Raw genomic sequence first — 15,285 nt, forward strand, 5'->3', positions numbered from 1 at the left:
TCACTTTTGTCAATGCCCCTTTGTCCATGGTAAGGCACATGATCAAGGCTGGAGTCAATATGAAAGGGCAACAATATAGGGCATGGCTAGATGGAAGAGAATAGTTTGTGGCCATCTTTCGCATTCTGCCGCAGTATCCCCTACAGAGAAATTGGTAAGAACAAAGGAGAAGTGACTAAGTAGTATCTAAGTGGTAATGAAAATAATAGCAGACAATTATTTGATTCTCACTTTTATATCTGAGGTTCAGAGAGGTGAAATAACTTCATGGTCAACCAACCAATTAATGGTAGAGCTAGAGCACGCATTCAGCGCTATCTTATTCCAAAGTTTATGTTCATAGCGCATGATATTTAGTTCCATCCGTAACAGGGACTAATAGAATATTTACTTGGGGTTTCCAGTCCTCTTTCTTCCTTCTGGCCATTCTTCTCGCTGTACTGAGGCAATGACACCGTCCGGTCTAATTTTAAAGAATCCAGCTGAATGCTCTGCTTCTCATCTGCATCACAGGGTCGGGGTAGTTGAGCTAGGCATCAAGTAAAAACCAGAGAGCATTTGTTTCAATAAATCTCCTACCCGCACCTGCAAAGATCAAGTGGAGAGAGGTGACCTCTACCCTCTACAGGCAGTCACGAGGTACCCCTACCCACTTCTGGCAGTGAGGCGGGTAGTGTGATACATACCAGAGAAGGCTGAGCAGGGAATCAGGATGTTCATCCCTGCCGGATGCCAAGGAAGGCAGTCCTCCACTCCCCAGTGACAGTAGAATTTGGGCAGAACCTGGACTACCACCCCTCACCCAGCAGGATAGAACAGGTCAACCCTCTCTTCCCACGAGAGGGGGTCAGGGTAGACATTCTCCACCACCCAGTGGCAAAAAGTCCCTTTCCCTACCCTTGGTGTCAGGGAGGTCACATGGGAGCACTAATGAGACACTCATACCGGTCCTTAACCCCAAGGTATCACTGGAGCCTTGATGGGGAGCTGGAAACCAACTACTCCTCTAGCAGTACAGAGAACCGCACCTCTTGGAGGTTAATGGCCACAAGTGGGGAACCTGGATGTCCACACCCACCTGGTGAGCATGAGGCAGGACCCCCTACCCCTTGAGCAGTGTCAGAAAATCCAGCTAAAACAGAACCTATAAATAAGACCCTGTCTTGTAATACCTTGTACGTCCAGGTTTCGATGAAAAACGAGTCATCACACCAAGAACCAGGAAGATCACAAATGGACTGGAGAAAGACAATCAACACACGCCAACGCTGAGATGACAGAGGTATTGCAAATATATGACAAAGGTTTTAAACCAGCTTTCATGAAAAAGGCTCAAAGAAGCAATTAAGAACATGCTTGAAACAAATAAGAGGCTGGTAGGTGTGGCTATAAAAAGGCAGCATGAGGGATTCTTGTGGGGATGTATCTGTTTTGAATCTAAGCTGCATCAATGTCAACACAGAGGTCCAGGTATAGTAATATAGTTTTGCAAGATGTTACCATTGGGGAAATCTGGATATAGCATATAAGGATATCTTTGCACTATTTCTTACCACTGCATCGAGAGTCTACAACTATCTCAAAATAAAAAGGTAATTTTATAAAATAAGGCATCCCATCTGTAGCAGGATCAATCATTTGGTACTTTCCCAGCCCCCTATTTTTCATAAAAATGCAAGTTAATGCAATGAGAATCAAGATCTAGAAAAATGGGATTAATTTTCACTATTCTCTCACCTTTGTCTTCTTTGATCACCCAATTAGGGGCCTACCTACTCAGATTACTGTACGGGCTTCCAGGTTCTCATTTATTTATTATTAATTTTATTATATGATTATTATTATCATTACTGTTATTAGTTAATGCTTCCAAAGATCTAGTTGACTGATTTTCTAGATTCCAGATTGTGGGGAATTTCAAGCAAGTATGCATGGAAAGCACTCAGCATAGGGCCTGGGATATATAATCAATGCTTTATGTTATTATTAATAATTTTTTAGCAGTAATTTATTTCCAAAGAGTAAGCCAACTTGGTTCCCTGTTTAATCTCAAGCACTCATCAACCATACTTTCCCCTAAAATGACTTAGAGCCCATTGCTGTCAATGTCCACATTTAATGAGGAATAAAAATAAAGATAGAATACCAAAGGAGAGAAGGAACAATTAGGGGGACTGTTTTATAAACTATAGAAATGTCTAATAACTGTGTACTGTATACTTGAAACTAATTAAAATTTCGGAAAATGAAAAAAAAAGAACAAATAATAATAATGAACTATTTTGTGCATCATCATCATATGCCTGGTATTGCACTAAGCACTATAGCTGCTTTATTTCATTGAAATGAAGTGAGTAACAAAGACTCCTCTCTGGAGATAGGGTGCTCAGTTCCTGCTTGGGGGCCTCCCTACTCCTTGGCATACCTGCATCCCTCGGTGTGACCAGAGGGGGCACCAAAGGTGTGGGTCCTGGTGTGCTGGGAATGGGACTTCTCTTTTAGATATGGGCCCTAAAGCCCTAGGGCCCTGGTTGGTCTGGGAGCTAAGGGAAGAGACCTGTTTTCATTTCTTTTTGTCAGACACCTGGAAGTTGAATTGCTGCTGAGTCTTGTGGTAAGTGTTTCCTTATTTGTGTACCTACTGCCATACTAAGTGGCTGTACCATTTTATATTCCCATCAGCAGCCAGCCGTGTATGAGGGTTCCAGCTGGTTCACATCCTTGCCAACAATGATGCCTTTTTGATTAAGGTCATTTGAGGGATGTGAAGTGATTTTGTGGTTTTGACTTGTTTTCCCCTGATAGCTAATGGTGGTGGACATCTTTTCATGTGCTTAATGGCCTTTCCATATCTCCTTTGAAGAAATGTCTAACTGCATATTTAGAAAACAGGGTTGTCCTTTCATAATCGAAATGCAATAGTTTTAATATTCTAGATACCAGTTTATTATTATATATATGATTTGCAACATTTTCTCTATATTGCCTTTTTTACTTTTTGATGTCTTGAATCACAAAAGATTTTTATTTTGACAATGTCCTATTTATGCTCAATATGAAAGGGAAAGACTTAAATCAGTTCATTTTTTGATGTACTATAGATCAAAAAATGTTTATCAGGGAATTAGGTCAGTTTCCTGTTTAGATCCTTTAATGGTCTCCCATACATTGTCTATGGTTAAAGTTCAGATTTTGAATGTGGTTGTAGATCGAGGTGTCTGATTTCAGCCTGCCTTATCTCTCACTACTCCCTTTGTGATGTTTTCATCCCCAAGGCTACTTCCTGAAACATCCTTGTCTTCATCTTCTTGTGATGCACTTACGACTCCACCCCTTTCTACTTGCCAGGTCCCACTTATCCTTCGGGATACTCCATGAAACTCTTCTCATTCTCATAGACAGACGTCGTCCCTGCCTTCATGTGTCATACATTCATCACCACTGTCTGCTACAAGGAACCAGACCTCGACTTGAGCTCACACTCTGAAGGCACCTCCCCACAAGGCTGAATGTGAGGGAGAAATTCACAAGGAAGACAGGCCAGATTCTCTTGCTCACAGCTTGCTCTCCGATGCCTACTGGATGTTTGCTCAATGAATGATTTCTCAAGTGAACTGGAAAGAGCCCGAAGTCACTAGGTTTCTGTGGTTGTTATTCACAGCTTTGTTGCCTATGAGAGAATAACAGAAAGTACAGGGGTAGTTCCTCTCTGCCTTTCTGGCATCCAAGTCCAACTCTTACCAAAAAATGGTTCAGATTGTAAAACCGAGTGTTTGAAACATTTTTCCGAGGGCAGAACATTCTCATCCACGTTCTTTTCCCTTAATGAACAGCAATGACTGGCTCACAGGCTTCAGAATAGGGCAGATGGCCAGGGAACAAATTTACTCTGGTACTATGTAGCCACACCAAATGCAACAGGCTTCATGGTACTGAGTCACCAGTGCTGGAACTACCTTTATGCGAGGCCTGATGAAGGATGGAAGCCGGTTGCAAGGGTGCACGCAGACTTTCTTCCTTTTCGTTTTTTGGTTCATGTTCTCTTGCTTCTCTTAGAGCATCTGAATTTCCACTAGTTATATTTGTGTTCATTTTTTCATGTTTTCGTGGTCTATCATTTTCTCATTGATTTTTAAAAAATTGACATTGTTTTTTAAAGCAGTTAGACTTGTAGAAAGAATTGAGCGTTAAGTACGGAAAATTCACATTTATCTTCTCTCCCTTAGTTTTCTATACAGGTCATCATTATTCTCTTTCATTTGTGTGGCACATTTGTTAAGATTGATGAATCAATGTTGATACATGATTATGTATCAACAAAAGTCCATAGTTTACATTAGGGTTCACTCATTGTGTTGTATATTCTATGGGTTTTGAGGAATGCATAGCATCCTACATCCACCATTACAGTGTCGTTTGGAATAATCTTCCAGCCCTAAAAATCCCACATTCCTCCTACTCATCTCACCCTCCCCACAAGCCTCTAGCAACCACTGGTCTCTTTGTTTCATAGTTTTGCCTTTTTAGAATGTCATATGGTTGGAATCATATAGTATGTGAAGCCTTTTCAGCTTGGTTTTTTTTTTTTTCACTTAGCAAGATGCATTGAAGCTTCCTCCATGTCTTTCCATGTCTTGATATATTGCTGAATAATATTCCATTGTATGGACATATCAGAGTTTATCCACTCACTAATTAAAGGACATCTCAGTTGCTTCCAAAATGGTGCAGTTTGTGGTATGGACATAAATTTTCATTTAGGTAAATACAAAGGAGCACGATTGCTGAAACGTATGGTAAGAGTATTTTTCATTTTGTAAGAAACTGTCAAACTGTCTTTTTACCATTTTGCATTCCCACCAGGATATGATGTTGAATATCTTTTCTTACGCTTATTTACCCTCTGTATGTCTTCTTCGCAAGTTGTTTGGGTATTCTTTTCTAGCCTTATTGAGATATAACTCACATCTAACATTATGTAAGTTTAAGGTGCACAAAGCGATGGTTTGATACACCTATAGTTTTTGCAATGATTACCACAATAGGTTTAGTAACACATCCAACATCTCATAATTACCTTTTCTGAGGTGAAAACTTTCAAGATCGACTCATTTAGTAACTTTCAAGTTTACAATACAATGCTATAGTTACCATACTGTACATTAGACCCCCAGAACTCATTCATTTTATAACTGAAAGTCTGTACATTTTGACCCCCTTCCCTCATTTTACCCCCTAACCTCTGGCAACCAGCAATCTGTTCTCTGCATCTATGAGTTAGGTTTTGTTTGTTTGTTTGTTTGTTTGTTTAAGATTTCACATATAAGTGATATCATACAGTATTTGTATTTTTATGTCAGACTTATTTCACTTAGTATAATGCCTCAAGGTATATCTATGTTGTCAAAAATGTCAAGACTTCCTTCTTTTTTATAGCTGAATAATAGTCCATTATATCTATCGATCGATCTATCTATCTTATCTATCTATCTATCTATCTATCTATCTATCTATCTATCTATCTATCTATCTATCTATTTATCATCTATCTATCATATCATCTTTAGCCATTCATCCTTTGATAAACACTGTTTGTTTCCACGTCTTGCTTTGCTTATTTTTAAATCATATATATATTTTGCTGTTGAGTTGTGTGAGTTCCATTATGTATGTATGTATGTATGTATGTATTTATTTATTTATTTGATTCATTCCACCTACAGCACCTGGTCTTCCTAGGTGATCTTTCATCCAGTACTAACCAGGCCCAACCAACCATGCTTAGCTTCCGAGATCAGATGGGATCAAGCTTGTTCAGGGTGGCATGGGCATAGTCCCTATATATTTTGGATATTAATCTCTTAACATATATGTCGTTTGCAAACATTTTCCCTATTCCTAGGTTGACTTTGCATTTTGATTCTTTTCTTTTTTCTTTTACTGTGCCAAAGCTTTTTAGTTTGACAAAGACCCATATGTTGATTTTCGCTTTTGATGTTTGTGCTTTTAGTATCATATTCAAAAAATTGTTTTCAAGACCAATGTGAAGGAGCTTTTCCCTTCGTTTTATTTTTCTCCCAGGAGTTTTATAGTTTAAGTCTTTAGTTCATTTCAAGGTAATGTTTACAAGCGGTATAAGATAGGGGTCCAATTTTATTCTTTTGTGCGTAGGTGTCCAGTTTTCCCAACACTAGAAACCAAGGAGGCTGCCTTTCCTGTATTGAGTATCTTGGCTTCCTTGTCAATTAGTTGACTCTGGGTTTATTTCTAGACTCTTGATTCTTTTCTGTTAGGTGTGTTTGTTTTTCTGCCAGTACGATACTGTTTGAATTTCTATAGCTTCAAAATATAGTTTAAATGGGGAAGTATAACGCATCAAACTTTTTCTTTTTTTCTCAGGAGTGCTGTGGCTAGTCACGGTCTATTGTGGTTCCTTACAATTTTAGGATTTTCTATTTATGTAAAAAACCCTGCTATTGGAATTTTCATAAGAATCGTATTGAATCTGTAGACAGTTTTGGGTTGTAAGGACATATACTCCCTGGGTGATATGTGTGTATAGGTGATTTGCCCAAGACTTCTTAAAATGAAAAAGTCAAAAAACATTAAAAAGAGAAAAGAAAAAGAAACTGCTACATTAGAAAAGACTAAATGCATAGAGCAAAGTCTCCTAGTGTACACGAGGGCTGATCCAGCCCATTCCAGGTCAGAGAGGTGGATGAACAGCATCAGTTCTGACAGGCGAGGATTATCCTCTCTGTTTATGCTTCCTCTGGACCCATTTTCTCCTGGGCTGCATCACTTAATCTTAAAACACACTTTGACTCTTAACACACACAGGTGTTGTTGCTCCTTCTAGCCATGGAGTCGTGCTACTCTCCATGCCCCATTATCTGGGCCACAAGAAACTTTAAGTCAGCTTCCCATACCCATCACTCATACTAGTCATTTCCACACTGGGTCCATAAAAACAGACGCATGAGATTCATGCACAGGAACAAAACAAAGCTTTATTATTAGTAATGAACGAAACAAAACAAAACAAACAAACAAAAAAACTCTACTAAACGAGAAAAAATAAGCAAAGTTAAAAAACAAAAATAAGCTATATAGAAGACCTAAGTGCTCTGGGAGGTAAATGGGGGGAGGGGAAGAGTCAACTGCAGGCAGCAGGGGGTCCTGCCTGCTCCAAGACTGAAGGGGCATGGGAATGGGACAATGGCGCTTATCTACTGTCCTGAGACTTCCGACAGCTTCAGACCAACCAGCTTTGAGGAAAATGGCAGGACAGGGCTGGGAATGAGATGCTGTATCTCTAGGTACCCAGTTTGCTCCTGGATCACAGAGGTCAGGGTTAGACTTGCATTGCACACCTAAATGAGGCCCCATACAGTCCAGCCTGGAAGGACGGTGGAAGGAAGCAGTTCTTTCAGGAGGCTGATTTCCTCTTAGACCCCAAGGGAGTGGATTTTGACTTGGAGGTAAACGATTGATCGCTGGTTTTGTGCCCAACCAAGCCCTGGACAAGTGATGAGGGGGCCCTAATGGCAAGGCTCCTCCTCGTTGTCTCCATCGCTGATGCAGGGTAGCTGGGAATGGATGTTGAGACAGGCATGCCCTTAAAGGCAGCGTGGCTGGTAGTGGTGCTGGACCCGTCTTTGGAAGGAAGGGGGCTCTGCCTGGCAATGGAGGTTGGGACAGGCATGCCCTTAGAGGCAGCCTTGCTGGTAGTAGTGCTGGACCCGTCTTTGGAAGGAAGGGGGCTCTGCCTGGGAATGGATATTGCGACAGGTATGCCCTTACAGGCAGCCTTGCTGGTAGGGGTGCTGGACACTCCTTTGGAAGGAAGGGGGCTCTGCCTGGGCACACCCCTAGAGATGTGACCCAAGTTGGAGGCAGTAGGGCCTCCAGACACCCAGTTGTTAGTGCTGGTTCCCGTGGTGATCACATAAGTGCTCTGGCAAGGGGGGCCAGAGGTCTTCCGGCCCAAGCTTCCCCCATGGTGGTGTTTGGTGCTCGAGGCCTTACCCCTTTCTTCTGAAATGCTGAGTGTTCTAAAGAGGCAGCTCAGATCTGGTGTAGCCGCTCTATTCTCAGAGCCCATAGGTGCTGCTGAAATCCCCGCTCTGGAGGACGCAGAGCTTGTGACGCCCCATGTTGAGCCGTGCTGCTGACCGCTGGGACCAGATTTGGTCACAGCATTGGGCATGTTGGTGGCAACTGTGAAGCCAGAGGCAGTGGCTGTGGCAGAGCGGAATACAGTTGGGGTGGCAGCAAAGGCTGGCTGGGTGCTGGCATAGGTACCCAAGGCAGAAGTTGTGGGTAATGAGCCCCTCGAAGCTGTCCTTGTGATGTTACCCAAGGCTAGCTGGCCTGGAGCAAAGATTGGGGCCTGGGGTTGTGGAGCTGGAGCTGGAGCTGGAGCTGGAGCTGGAGCTGGAGCTGGAGCTGCCAGTGTTTTACCCTGGGCAGAGCTGTCAGAGGTGGTGGCTCTGTGCTGCTGCCCATTAAGGGATGCAGTGATGGGCTGGGCAGTGGCTCCAGAGCTCACAGGAAGTTTCCCAGCCAGGGTAGGCCTGCTAAAGCTCAGGGCAGGTGGGTTGGTGGCCACTGTGACTGAGGCCATATTACCACTGAGCGGTGTCTGAATGGTCTGTGCAGATAGCGAGGAATTGCCACTGGTGCCAGGGGGAGGCCCTGAGAGGAAAGGCTGGGAAGGTACAGTGATGTCCATGGGGGTGACCCCAGCGTCAGAGGCAGGGTGGGGAGCCAAGCCTGCAGATGTGCTGGTTCGGGGGCTGGCATTGACTGCAGAAGTGCCAGTGGAGAGAGAGGCACTAGGATCAGCGCTAGGAGGGGGGCCCTGTGAGGAGGCAGGAGGATCCACACACATTGGAGTGGGAGAATCGGTTCTGGAGCTGCTGGGAGGGGCAGGGAAGGTAAAAGGAGCATTTGCAGGGGCTGAAACCAAGGCACTGGGATGAGTGATGGGAGGGGGGCCCTGTGAGGAGGCAGGAGGATCCACACACATTGGAGTGGGGGAATCGGTTCTGGAGGTGCTGGGAGCGGCAGGGAAGGTTAAAGGAGCATTTGCAGGGGCTGATACCAAGGCACTCGGATCAGTGATGGGAGGGGGGCCCTGTGAGGAGGCAGGAGGATCCACACACATCGGAGTGGGGGAATCGGTTCTGGAGGTGCTGGGAGCGACAGGGAAGGTAAAAGGAGCATTCGCAGCAGCTGTAGGAGCAGGCCAGTGAGTGGTCAGGCTTTTGATTGCACAGGCCAAGCCCAGTGCTGAGAAGCGGGTAGGGGCAGAGGGGTTGAGGGGCGCTGCAGATAGGTCGGCCGTGCCTGACACCTGGAAGGAAGCACCTGTCAGCAGGGTGAATGGGGCTGGGGGCAGGGAGTGTGCAGAGGTACCTGGCAGGGGGTTTGAGAGGGCAAACACGGAAGCTGGTAAGCTGTGCTTTAACGGATGCACAGAGGTGGCCCCTCCAGCAGATTCCAAGTTGGGCTCTGGGCCTGGGGAATCCTGCTCCCTCCTGCCTTTCACCAGCCGTGGATCCATGCTAGGCGCTGGAGGGACAGCTGGTGCAGAAGCGGCCCCGGCGGCAGGCATGGCGGTCGAACTCGAAGGCTGCGCAGCACTGCAGGTGGTGATGGCCTCTGTCGCACCCCAAAGTGCACTGTTGATGCGCTGCAGCGCTGCTTTCTTCTCCGAGTCTAGGTCTTCTGCAGTGACTCGGAAACCTGGCTCAGGAGGTGATGGCAACTTCAGAGGCTCCCCTCGCCTGTGTGGCAGCAGAGGAAACTTGCGTTTTTTGGGCCTGGAACTGTCAGGTGTGGGCAAGCAGTTTCTCCGGGTTCGTTTCTGCCCTTTTGTTCCATCTGCATCTCTGTCAGGCTGGCTCTTCCTCTGAGAACCCTCCTGCAGCACTCTCTTTGAGCATGGCCCGGTGTGGGATGGCGCTGGACCCCACCTCTTCTGCACTGGCAGGAGGAAATCTTGAGTAGAGCTGTATGAGCTTGTGATGGCATTTCTTCTGGGGCAGAAGGTAATCCCAGAGGTCTTGGATTTCTTGTTGGATGTATCTTCTGAGCTCTGCACATGGGAGATTCTCCGCAGAGGCCCAGGCCTGGGCACCAGGGGAGAGACGCCTCTTCGGACCCCGAGGGGGCTAAATGCAGTCCGTGTACCCCCAGTGCCATCTGGACACTTACTCTGATCGGGCTGCTTCTGTAGGATTGCAGGGTGGTCTTGCTCCTGCTTGGCCGTCTCTTTCCAGCTTTCTCCCAGGGCCCTCGGGGCAACTTGCACTGTGCAGCTGTTTTGGGCACAGGTGGGTGTTGTGGGTGGCATCTGAGCGACCACGTGCTCCTGTGCCGCTCGGAGAGTGCCTCTGTCCACTGGAGACACCGAGCTGCAGGCCATCTTTGAGTCGGGAGCAGACGGCGCCGCCTTCCTCTGATGGCCATGCCTGCAGACTGAGGTAACGGTCTCCAGAAATCCGCGCAGGGACTGTGGCATCCTGGAAGACCGTCTCGGAGACGCTCTCACAGAGCTCAGAGGCGAGGTCCTCGGAGACTTGTGGTTTGGCTTGCAAGAGGATGGAGGAACGTGGACACCTGGGTGACTCCGGTGCGCCAGGGGAAGGTGGTGGGCGCCGTGAGCATGGCACCGGCCCTCCGGTGCCTGGGGTGGGGGTGGGGGGCAGACCTTGTCCAAGTAACCACCCATGGGGCAACTGGGTGAGGTCAGTCTTTGGATAAATAGCGGGCTCCAAGTGAGCTCCTTCAGAGGCCAACAGTGCCGAAGGCAAAGCGCCCACTGCCAGGTCTGTTGCCTGGATGCGCTTGGAATGTGCTAGCGAAGAATGGGCGCGCGTGCTCAGGGTCATGGGTGCGCAAAAAGATTCGGGGGCGGGGGAACGCGGGCACGACGACCACGTGTGACCAGGGATGAGCAAAGATGCGGATGTGTCCCGGACGCTCATGCTCAGGCACTTCCACCTCTGCTGAGAGGTGGAAGTGTTTGCTTGAGGGCGATCTGAGTATGAGCGTATTAATAGGCAGCGGCTTCTCCGCTGGCCGGGCCCAGCAGCTTTCGGGGATCATACTGTACCGCATAGGGTTCCACCTGGCAGAGGGGGAAGCCTGGGGGAATAGCGTTTCTGGCCCAGCTGCCACTGTACAAAGTGGCAGCTTTAGGATCTGCACCTTTGTGTCCTTCTGCCCTTTCCTCTGGGGACACGGGAGGGGAGAGCCGCTAAGAACTGAAGTGCCCACGTCACCCACACCCTGCTGGAATGGTGCCTGGAGAGGCAGCCTGGGCAGGTGGGAGAGACTTACTTAACACGGGACCTCACAATGCCACTTCTAGGCAATTCACCAAGAGAAATAAAAATTATGTTCTCACAAAAAACCTGTATGTGAATATTCTAGTATATTTTCTTATTTATTTATTTATGCAAAACTACTAGACATAGGACTAATGAAGTCTAATTTGTCTGGAGTGAATTTGTCATTATTTTTTAGTTGTTTTGGGAATAACACTATGTATACCGATCATTTCACAGTCCAATTAGAGGTTGTATTTTATCACTTAAATAAAATGTACAAGCCTCACACCATCCAGATTCTTTTCCTTTCCACCGTTACAGCTGTCATATGCATTATCCTTCCCCTCTGAGATACCACAGAATAGCACAGTATTCTGTCTTCATCTGAGTCATGCATATATGAAATAATTTAAGAAGAGAAAAATAGGTTACACAGTCACCTAGATACTCACCGTTTCTGTTCCTCTTTGTTCCCGAAGTTCCAAGATTCCCTCTCGTCTCATTTCTCTTCAGTCCAAAGAAGTTCCTTTCACATATTTTATAGCAAGTTGTCTGGTGGCGATGTTTTTTTTCTCTTGGTTGTCTTTCATGTCTATTAGCCTTCATTTGGGTTTTGTTTTTTTCTGGCTTTTGATCCTTCAGAATATCTTTGTTACATATAACATCCTGGGTTGATCTTATCTTTCGGCACTTTCAACATGTTACTCCACTCTCTACTGGTCTTTACGTTTTCTGTTGAGTAATCACAGCCCTTCAAATTGATATTCCCATATATAACAAACATATCATTTTCCTTGACTGCTTTTAAGATTCTTCTTCATCTTTGCTTTCTTTATGAGATTAATTATGTCGGGGCGAGGCTTTCTGAGCTTAGATCCGTGTGTAATAAATTGGTGAAATTTTCAACCACCCTTCAGATACTTTGTTGACTCAAGAGTTAGAACTTTCCGTATTGTTTTGCGCATCTCTGAAGGCTCTTACTTTTTGTTTAACCTTTTTTTTCCCTACTTTGTATTTGTCATTTCTGTCAGTCTCCATTTTCTGACTCTGTCCTCTGTTTCTTCCATTCTGTTAGTGAGGCTGTCCAGTGAATTTTTGATTTTGGAAATTGTATGTGAAGTTCTAAAATTTTGCATTTGCTTTTGTTCCCCCATAGTTTTTATTTCTCTGCCGAGAATGTGTTCCTTCCAATTACTTTCCAGAGAATTTACCTTTACCTCATTGAGCAGGTTATAATAGATACTTGGTCTGATAATTCCTTCATGTGGGTGATTTCATGGCTGGGTCTCTTGAATGTCTTTCCCTCTGAGAACTGGTGAGATGTTCCTAATTCTTGGTTTTGTTGTGTCATTTTGGATGGTATCCTGGACAGGTGGCTTATTACATTGTGAGGCTTCGATTCCTCTTAAAATCCCCCGAAGTTTGTTAATGTTTCTTTCTCCGTTATTTCATTAAGCAATCGACGCAGTCGAGGTCAAACTCCATGTCGTGTCGTGCCTTCTGTGGCACTGTTCTACCCACAGTGCTTTGGTTGTACTGTTTCGGTCCACGGGGTCCACACACCCCTCAGGGGTTCATCTGGGCGCTGAGTGGTGGTTTCTTTTGTAGTTCAGTTCTCCAAGCCTTCACTCTCCTCCTTTGGGTTTATTTGTGTGTGTGGCTCAGGGTGAGCCCAGGACTAATGCTGATTCATACACAGACTTAAATAACCCCCTTCTCCAACCTCCTCCTCATCAGGACTCTCCCCACATTCTCGGGCGTCAAGGGCTCCTCTTACGTGTTCCTCTCTCAGTGTTTTAGCCCCTGTGCTGTTATGGGGTTCCACACAACTAGGTCAACTTTGTAGGGGAAACAGCAACAGCAAGAGAAAAGAAAGGAGATAATAATACGTATTTTCCTACACTCTTCAGACCACAGGACTCTTTTTACCTGTTCCTTTGTCCAGAGATGTAAGTAATTTCTCAAGGTTTTAGGTGCCTCTGCCATCACTGAAGCTGCAGGGGAGACATCGTAACTGGGGAGAGAAAAACAAAACAAATAAGGATGACCTCCTCGCTTCTCAATAGGCAAGGCCTGGTTTCTGACTAGTCTGGTTAGGAATAAGGGTTGATCGCAGAGTTTTTATCTTCAGGGGCTGCCAGACTTCCCCTGCCTTTGGTAAGCTAAGACACAGAGGTGGCAAAAAAAACCACCACAATCACTCTATTACGGGTTGTTATTCAGGTGTGGCTGTTATTTATTACTCTTAGTGTTTTCAAGCACACGCTTTTTGTTCTCTTTCCAGAATTTCATTTGTAATCTGTGAAAGAAAGAAGGGTTGTATGGGGCTTACTCCATCTTGGCCCAACCAGAAGTCTACAGTCATTTTAACAATAACTGTATTTATGTTGTTGTAAATAGCAAGATCGTCTTTTTCCGCTCGGATACTATTCTGTTATAAGAATATACCACATTTTCGTAATCCATTCATCTATCGCTGGACATTAAATTATTTCCATATCGTGGGTACTGTGATTAATACATGAAAGTACAGATATCTCTTTGAGATCATTATGTCGATCCCTTTGGATATCTCCTACAAAGTGGGACTGCTGGATTGTGCTAAGTGAAATAAGCTGGTCATCAGACCAATATTGCATGATTCCACTTACACAAGGAATCTAAAATAGTCAAATTCATAGTTGAGAACATTGCATCGCATATACACATAGCTCGTTTGGTTGCACGTTGCTCTATTTTCTTCTGAAGATATTGGTTTTTTTTTGTTGTTGTTGTTGTTTTACAAATTTACTGTTTATGGCAACCCTACAAGTCTATTGGCATCATTTTGTCCAATAGCACTGTCTTACTCTGAATCTCTGTGTCACATTTCGGTAAGTATTGCAAAATTTTTGACATTTTCATTATAAGATTTATGGTAATCTCTGATGTTACTATTGTAATTGTTTTGGGGAACCAAAACCATGCCCAGATAAGATGGGAAACTAACTGATACATGCTGTATGTGTTCTGACTGCTCCATGGACTGGTTTTTCCCCTTCTATCTTATTATCCTTGAGCCTCCTTATTCTTTGAGACTGAACAATGTTGAAATCAGGCCAATTAAGAACCCTGCAATGGCTTCTAAGTATTTAAGTGAAAGGAAGAGTCACACATCTCTCCCTTTATAGTCAAAGTAAAAATGATTAAACTTAGAGGCAAAGACATGTTTGAAAGCTGAGATAGGCCAAAAGCTAGGCCTCTTGTTCCAAACAGTTCCTAATTGTGACTGCAAAGGAAAAGGTCTTGAAGATTGACTCTTGGTAGGGACTACTGCAGCTGGTGACTTTAAATTGAAGCCAATGATCATTTGCCATTCAAAAAATCCTAGGGCTCTTAAGAATTATGCTAAATCAACTCTGTTTGTCGGTACAATGGAATAACAAAGCCTGGATGACAGCATATCTGATTATAACATGGTTTACTGAATATTTTAAGCCCACTGTTAAGACCTACTGCTCAGGAAAAGAGTTTTTTCAAGATAGTACTGCCCACTGACAATGCAGCTGGTCACCCAAGGGCTCTGATGGAGAAGTACAAAGAGATTCAAGTTTTCATGCCTTCTAACACAACACCCATTCTCGCAACATTAACAGGAGTTTGGAAGAAGTTGAATCTAACCCTCTTGGATGACATTGAGGAGTCTAAGACTTCAGTGGAGGGAGTAACTGCAAATGTGGGAGAAATAGTAAGAGAATTAGCATTAGAAGTCGAGCCTGAAGATATGACTGAATTCTGATAAAACTTTTAACGGATGAGGAGTTGCTTTTTATGGTGAGCAAACAGAGTAATTTCTTAAGATGGAATGTACTCCTGGTGAAGGTGCTGTGAAGGTTGTTGAAATGACAATAAAGGATTTAGAACACTACATAAAACTAGTTTATCGAACAGTGGCAGGGTTTGAGAG

At 44.6% G+C, this 15,285-nt stretch overlaps 1 protein-coding gene across 1 annotated transcript; it reads right to left on the reverse strand.

The window, feature by feature from the left end:
• Positions 1–7,541: 7,541 nt before the first annotated feature.
• Positions 7,542–10,528, reverse strand: LOC107510999 (putative POM121-like protein 1). Its single transcript, XM_016145052.2, has 4 exons — positions 9,421–10,528; positions 8,464–8,697; positions 8,176–8,241; positions 7,542–7,618 (listed from the first exon to the last, which is right to left on the reverse strand). The coding sequence occupies exons 1-4, from the start codon at positions 10,526–10,528 to the stop codon at positions 7,542–7,544; spliced, it is 1,485 nt and encodes a 494-aa protein (XP_016000538.2).
• Between the last annotated feature and the right edge of the window lie 4,757 nt (positions 10,529–15,285).

Source organism: Rousettus aegyptiacus, unplaced genomic scaffold (assembly GCF_014176215.1).
Source record: "Rousettus aegyptiacus isolate mRouAeg1 unplaced genomic scaffold, mRouAeg1.p scaffold_m13_p_5, whole genome shotgun sequence".
Classification (NCBI taxonomy): Eukaryota; Metazoa; Chordata; class Mammalia; order Chiroptera; family Pteropodidae; genus Rousettus; species Rousettus aegyptiacus.

Coding starts and splice junctions, on each gene's coding strand:
- LOC107510999 (XM_016145052.2), bottom strand. CDS start 10,528: ATGCCACAGTCCCTGCGCGGATTTCTGGAGACCGTTACCTCAGTCTGC. Junction 8,698..9,420: donor CCTCTCAAACCCCCTGCCAG/GTACCTCTGCAC, acceptor CTTTCCTCTCAG/GGCCTCCCCCTGGCACCAGT. Junction 8,242..8,463: donor CTCTGACAGCTCTGCCCAGG/GTAAAACACTGG, acceptor GCTCTGCCACAG/CCACTGCCTCTGGCTTCACA.